This window comes from Choloepus didactylus, chromosome X (assembly GCF_015220235.1).
Source record: "Choloepus didactylus isolate mChoDid1 chromosome X, mChoDid1.pri, whole genome shotgun sequence".
NCBI classification, from domain to species: domain Eukaryota; kingdom Metazoa; phylum Chordata; class Mammalia; order Pilosa; family Megalonychidae; genus Choloepus; species Choloepus didactylus.
Window position 1 is genome coordinate 55,182,160 of NC_051334.1, and position 6,945 is coordinate 55,189,104.

Sequence of the window (6,945 nt, forward strand, 5' to 3'; positions counted from 1 at the left end):
GCCACATGTATTGGACAGCCAAGTCCAATACATCACCAAAAGATCTATTGGATAACACTGGTCTAGAAAGAGGATAAGAACTCTGTGAGATTCTAGGATCTTTGTCCTTCGTTAGGTGGTTTCTCCCTCCCCATCCATATCCCCAAAGAGAACTGTAGTAGAATCTTTGATATGAGAGCAGCCAATGGGCTTTGTCTTCAGGTCCTCAAAGAAACAAGGAGGTGAGGCGATGAACTACCCCTCCACAGTCTGGATGGTGAGCTTTCGGGGAGAGGAAAAGGGTGAGGCAGGTAGAGCCCAGTGCTGGGACTGCAATGAGAAGGGGAGGAAGAGACTTTAGGAAGGAGCTGAACAAAGCTTGAGAAGGTTCCAGAGGGGCCCAAAAAGCTTGGTATGTGGATTGCATCAATCAATAATTTGATGCAAAGATAACTTATTCTAAGATTTAGCTTAGAATGAACTTTTCATTCATTCATTCAATCAACAAAATTTTAGTGACATCTGTACTATACCAGGCACCGTGGTGGGCAATGCCCTGGACAGAGATGATTTGGACCAGTATCACTCTCAAGGAACTTATGGCCTCATGAGGAAGAAAGATAATAATGTGCAGGAGCTGAGAGAATGTGATGAAGGGCACATTTTGTGAAGGACAGTCCTGTAAACCCATCCTGCAAGAGTGGGAAAATCTTTATCAAGGATGTTGGAGGCAGTACATCTGGCAGGAGGGAGAGCACAGGCAAAAATACTGAGGTTGGAAAGTACACTCGGGCTTTTTCAGGGAACAGTGAGTGGTTGGCCAAAGTGTGGGCGAGCAATGAGTTAGGACTATGGAGACAGGCTGGGGCCACACACTTCACAACCTCCAGTGTCCAGACAAGGAGTTTGCGCTTGTTTCTGCAAGTGGCTAAGAACAGCTTACTGTGTGTCTGGCAGGAGGTAGGCACTTCACATGCATCTGTTGACAAGTGCCCTGCAAGATTATTATTCCCATTTTACAGGAGAAAAGACCAGGCTCTAAAGGGCTAGGTGATTTGCCAAAGGCAACAGTCAAGTCACTGAGCCAGGATTTGAGAGCAAAAAACTGAGCTTTGGGGAGATGAATCCACCATCAAGCTGAGAGTGGGAGAAGGGTGAGTGACAAAAGGTAGTCCAGCATGGTCTACCAGGGAAAAAACCAAAATCCAGAATTACTGGTTGTACTCAATTTAGGACCTTCTGGAGTTAAACTCTTCAAATACACAGTCTGATCCTCTAGGAGGCCTCAAATGCTTCGATGGCCCCAGCTGCTGTTTTTGTTAGATGCCCTCCTGGGGAGGCCTTTGAATGAGCATATGAGGAAAAAAACAAAGACAGTGGTCCAAGCTGCTAAAGAGTGGGATCATCCAAACCATCCCCTCTTAAAGGCCATTCCAGATTCTAGGAAGGCAGCAAAAATATTTCTTTACACTGCTTCTGGGGACCCTACTGACCCTAACCAAGAGCCCTTGCTCTGCCACCTCCCTCCTGTGCTATGCTGAGACCCAGGACATAATCAATCCTGGTGCTAGAAACATGTCAGTTTCATAAGGAGGCAGTTTGGGGGATTGGAAAGGGGCCTGGGAGAGAAGTCAGGAAATTCCATCCTCTGACTTGCAGTGTGGCCTGAGAAAGACCCTTCCATTCTCTGGGTCTGTCTCCTCTATAAGCTAAAGGGAGTTCAGCTATTTGTTACCTACCATCCTAAATATATACACAGAGCTCTTGTGTCTCTGGCCCTGTGCCTTCCTGGCCCAAATCACCCTCCCTACCCTCGAGGAGAGAAATGTGGTCAGCTGTTGAGGAGGGAGAGGGCTGCAGGGCAAAGGCAGGCCAGTCACAGGAAGATGAGAATAGATGACACAAGAGTGGATGGAAGTACCAAACCTGTGAAAGGAAGAGAAGGGAACTAACTTGTTGCGCAGCTACTCCATGCTGGCTGCTTGATGTTCATGACCTCATGTAATCATCACAATTCCATGTGGCAAAGGCTTATCATCCCTAGTTTTAAATGGAGGAAACTGAGACTCTGTGACTCAGTGAGGGTAACTTTCCCAAGTTCACCTGCCTAGGAAGTGGAAAACCCCAGAATGGAACGGAATCAACTCCAAAGCCCATAATCTCTCCACTATATCATGCAGACTACTTATGAAATGAGAAAGGGAACCCTCCCTCACGTCCCACCCAGGCAAAGCATTTTGACCACCCAGTTGCCTGAATTTCTACCATCATCACGTCACCTCCTTGGGCTAGGGCCTTTTTCTCCATGGGCTCCAAAGTGGGGGAAGGAGGGCATAAGTAGGAGGCAGAGGCAGGAGGTGAGCACAAGGTCTTTTATGAGGCATCAAATATACATTCTTATATACAAGGAAGAAAAAAGACAATGCCTGAACCCCGGGCTCCTCTCCATACAGCCCCTCCCACTGCCACCCTCCCCCACCCCAAGCCCCCCGAGGTTCCTGGCCCTTCATACAGCCAGGGTCTGTCTGTCTGCACTGAGCAACTGTGGTGGAGAGAGGAGAGGGAGGTAGGAGCTGAGAAAGGGACTGGATATGCAGGGCAAGAAGAGGAGCTGGAGCTTGTAAAAAATATATTTATAATAAATAAACAGGGTGGCAAAGGGGCTGGAGAGGCAGCGGAGATTCTGACGGACAGGACTCAGGCATCCTGGCTCCCAGCCCCCCACTCTGATGGCTTCAATCTCTGCCTCAGGAAGGACATCTTGGGCTCACGATGACCCTCTGAAAACCTCTCCCCAGGGCTGATGCTGAGTGCCCTGCCCAGCGAGGTGTGTGTGGGTGATATCTGTAAAGTGCATTGTCTTCAGTTGTAGGCAAAGTGTAAGGGAATGGGGGAGGGGGCATGCAATATGGGTGAAGGAGGGCAGTGCCCTTCTCATCCCAGACCTGCCCCCCACCACCTTCATAAAAAAAAAAAAAACCTGTATGGACTTTGATCAGGATTAAGAATGTTGCAGGGAGAGACGAGGTCCTGAAGCTCAAGAGGTCTGGGCTGGGGCCCACTGGAGATAGGGCATAGACTGGCTCCAGAGAGGAAGCACTGCCCCATCTGGGGGCCATTATAAGTGGGGTCCCACCCACCAAGTACACCGACAGTCTATGTCCTCCAGCAGGCAAAAAGACACATGGAGGTGCATGGCCAGGCCCTGAGGTCAGAGAGAGGGCCAAGCCAGCTGAGGTTTGACCACAACTCTACAGAGCTCTTTCCTAGCCCCGCATGCCAGAGGAGCTCTGGGAAAACCTTCACTCCAACAGCTCCTGACACCTGCCCTTCTCTACCGGCCAGAGCTGAACGGCCTGGGCGTCTGAGGCCATCCAGCTAGGACCTGGAGGTCTGAGGCCATCTGGCTAGGACCTGGAGGTCTGAGGCAATCCGGCTAGACCTCCAGGGAAAATGGGGGAGGGAGAGGACTGAGACAAACAGAGGAAAAAGAGGAAGAGGATCTCTGAGTTCTCACCACTCCCCAAGGCTAGATAGCCCTGGGTCTAGGGTTCAAGTGGCAAGGATCCTCAAATCTGGAAGAAAACCCCATGACGACTTAGGAGGTTAAAGGAGGGGTCCCAAGGCAGGGAGGAAGTGGGGAGTAGGACATTTGTATGTGTATATATATTTTGAAAAAACTGAGGAAGCAGGAAGGGTGCAAGGTCCCTCCTGCTGTGGTTTCCCCAGATCTTCTGGGCCCCAGCTTGCTCTATCCATTCATCAGACCACGGTGCTGATCCGGCTTGGCTTGGCCTTGGGGTTTGCAGTGGGTGGATTGGCTGTGCCAGGGGGCCCAGAGGCGTGCAGAGGACCATGGGGTGAGGTGGGTGGCAGGGGTGAGTGCGGGGTATGGGGTGAAGGTGGGGGCAGGGGTGGGTAGGAGGGGTGGGGTGGGATGGGTGAGTGCGGTGACAATGGTGACGGGGGGTGGTGGGGGTGGGAGTAGGAACTTCCTGGCGGCCGGGATCCAGGGCCCCCAGAAGCCCCCGCTGTTGGCATCATCTGTGGGTGGTGACTAAAGATGAAGTGCTTGGGGCCCTGTTTGTGGGCTGGAGGGTGCTGGGGGGCAGGACTGTACAGGGGCAATGGGGATGTGGGCTGGTGCAGGGGGTGGCGGCCATGTGGCACAAACTGAGGGTGTCCTCCAGCTCCCCGCCTGGGAGCCCTGCCTGGCCGACCCAAGGTATAGTGCTGGGGGCCTGGGACTGGGCCATGGGCATGGAAGTGGCGGTGTGGCCCCACAGGTGGGGCCGAGGCTGGAGGCGGTGGGATGGAGCCCAGCTGGGGTAGGGGTGGGGGCTGCTGAGGAGGTGGGGGTAGAGGGGGTTGCTGGGACGGGAGGTAGGGCGGTGGAGCAGGGCCCGGTCCTTGGCAATACTGGGCATGCAGGGCCTGGAGCTTGGACTGCCCATCAGGTAGCACCCCCAGGCCACCGTGGCTGTGACCGTGGTGGTGGTGGTGGTGGTGATGGTGGGTGGAAGAAGCAGATGAAGAGGAGGCAGAGGCCTGGCCTGTTGGCGGTGGTGGCATCTGGAAGGGCCCCTTGCCCCGCTTGCTTCCAAATAGGGAGCCCAGGAAGGATGAGGAGTTGGAGACGGGCCTCTGGCTCTTGTACTCCTCTGGCGGCGGGGGTGGGGGCGGAGGTGGCATCCTCTGGTGAGGGCGTGGACTGCTAATAACAGACCCCTGGAAGGGGGGAGGGGAGGAAGTCAGGCCAGTCTAGAGGTCCTAAACCCCCAACCCTAAACTCCACCCCTATTCCTGAGGGCTGGAGCTGGGGAGACAGGAACCCCCCAAGCCATGATAATAACAAAATAACAGTCCTGGACTTGTACATGGAGCTTCCCAGCTTGCCAAGCTCTGTTGTCACATCCACTATCTCATCTGAGCCTCAGCTGGGAGAGGAAGAATTGGTATGACCTCCTCGTCATCACTATTTTGCAGGCAAGGAAAATGTTAGGCCCAGAGAGGCAGAGTGACTCGCTCAGGGTCAAAGAGCAGGACTTGGAGGTAAGAGCTTCTCATGGCCCAACTTCAAGGGCGTCACTACTCAGTGTCTGCCCTGGGCCTGAGAAGGGGCATGGGAGAGGGGAAGACAGACTGAGAGACAGGCAGAGTGAGGACAGACAGAGTTGAGGACAGATGGAGAGAGTGGTTGGCTGGGAGAGGCAGCCACACGTTTCCCAGCATGGAAGAAGGGGAAGCAACAGGTCCCCTCCTCCTCTGGGGCTCCATGGCCGGGGCAGGGCTCATGCAGAGGACGAGTGGGGCAGGAGCTGCACTTACTTCGATGGTGCTGTCCAGCGATCCCACGCTGTTACGCCGCCCCCGCTTCCCTGCACCCACAAGCAAGGAGCCCAGCGTCAGAGCAGCAACCCCCCCTCCCCACCCTGCTGGGCTCCAGAGCTGGGCACCAGGCCTGGGCCCCTCCCGGGGACAGACACCCCTTTATCCCTTTCCCCCATTGAAGAGGGGGAGGTGGGGAGGAGGAGAGGTAGAGAAGGAGAAGAGAGGAGGAAAAGATGAAGGAGGATTAGAGGTGGTACAGGAGAGATAAAAGAGGAGGAGAGGTGGAGGAGAGAGAGAGAGAGAGAGAGAGAGAGAGAGAGAGAGAGAGAGAGAGAGAGAGAGAGAGAGAGAGAAAGAGAGAGAGGCTAAGACTGTGGCCCCACTTCACACTCCCTAGCCCGAACCCTGGGCTCCACCTGTTCTGACCTGGCTACCAGGCCCCCTGTGGCAAAGTGCCCAGGGCTCTGGATGAAGGCAGGGTGTGTGTGTGTGACTGGATGAGGGAAGGCTGGCGGTCAGTGACAGGAGGAAAAGAGGACACCCGGTCCCACATCTCCCCAGCTAGGACAGGGGCCCAGAAGACTTACCTGCATCAGAGAGGTCTCGCAAAGAGCTGCTGAGTGCGCCCCGTTTGAGCCCATCACCTGCCCCATAAGTGTCCTCCAGGCTACTGCGGGCCAGCGTCCCATTCACTGAGTCTTTGGCCCCTCCAGGCTGTGAGGCGTTAGGCCGCATCAGACCTTTCTGCTTCTCCAGCTCCGCTGGGTGGCAATAGGGGAGACAGTGAGCGAAGGTCAGGGACAGGAATGAGAGTCCGCCTGACTGACCCCAAGCCTTTGTAAGTCTGAATCCTCCGCCTTCCCTCTTTCCCCCAGGCTTCCAGTTTTGCCCTCTTAGACAATCAGCACGTATTCCCCTAAACCTCAGCTTCATCTCTGAAGCTCCCGTCAGTGCCCAGCCCCTGTCTCGCGCCATCTCCTCTTGACCAGTCTTCCCTTCATCCCTTTCAATGTCTGTTCTTCCTGCTCCTTCCCCCTTCCTTTCACCCTCCTTCCCTCTCCCCTTCCTTGCCTCCTCTCAGTTTCCCAAACCACCCTTGCCTGTTAAAGAGCTTCACAGCAGGTGGTTCACAGTAGGGACAGGGAGGCCCTGCTAGCCTATGGCAAAGGGCAATCTTTCCAAAGCTCACTCAGTTCTCAGATACCTTGCTCCAGAGCAGAGGCACTCCTGGAAGAACAGGAGCAGGAAACTGATGGGAATTGAATACTTTTTTAGGTGCCAGGCAGTTTGCTGGGTGCTAAATATACGCCATCTCTCTCAATGTTCACAACAGTTCTCAGGTTAAGTATTATCATCCACATTTTTCAGAGGGAGAGACTGAGAATCAGAGAAGTCATGGAGCTTGCCCAGGGTCATATAGCTGGGAATGGTGGAGCTGACCTTCTGGAAGCGGGTCTGCCTGACTCTGGAGCCTGTGTTTTCCTGGCCTCCCTACACCCCCACTTCCCTACAGAAGTCACGGAAACTTCTGTCTATTGCCCTCCCCTCATCTTGGTACGCTAATCCCTCTCTCTCTCTCTCTCTCTGAATTTCCCCAGGGTCTTAAGGGATCTGGTGAACTGAAATTTCTGACCC

The 6,945-nt window shown here is 54.2% G+C and overlaps 1 protein-coding gene across 1 annotated transcript; it reads right to left on the reverse strand.

Moving 5' to 3' along the window:
• Positions 1–3,741: 3,741 nt before the first annotated feature.
• On the reverse strand, positions 3,742–6,929 carry LOC119522151 (IQ motif and SEC7 domain-containing protein 2-like). The gene is made up of 3 exons (XM_037820809.1): positions 5,898–6,929; positions 5,308–5,357; positions 3,742–4,707 (listed from the first exon to the last, which is right to left on the reverse strand). Exons 1-3 carry the CDS (start codon positions 6,283–6,285, stop codon positions 3,742–3,744), a joined length of 1,404 nt encoding a protein of 467 aa, XP_037676737.1. The 5' UTR covers positions 6,286–6,929.
• Positions 6,930–6,945: the final 16 nt, after the last annotated feature.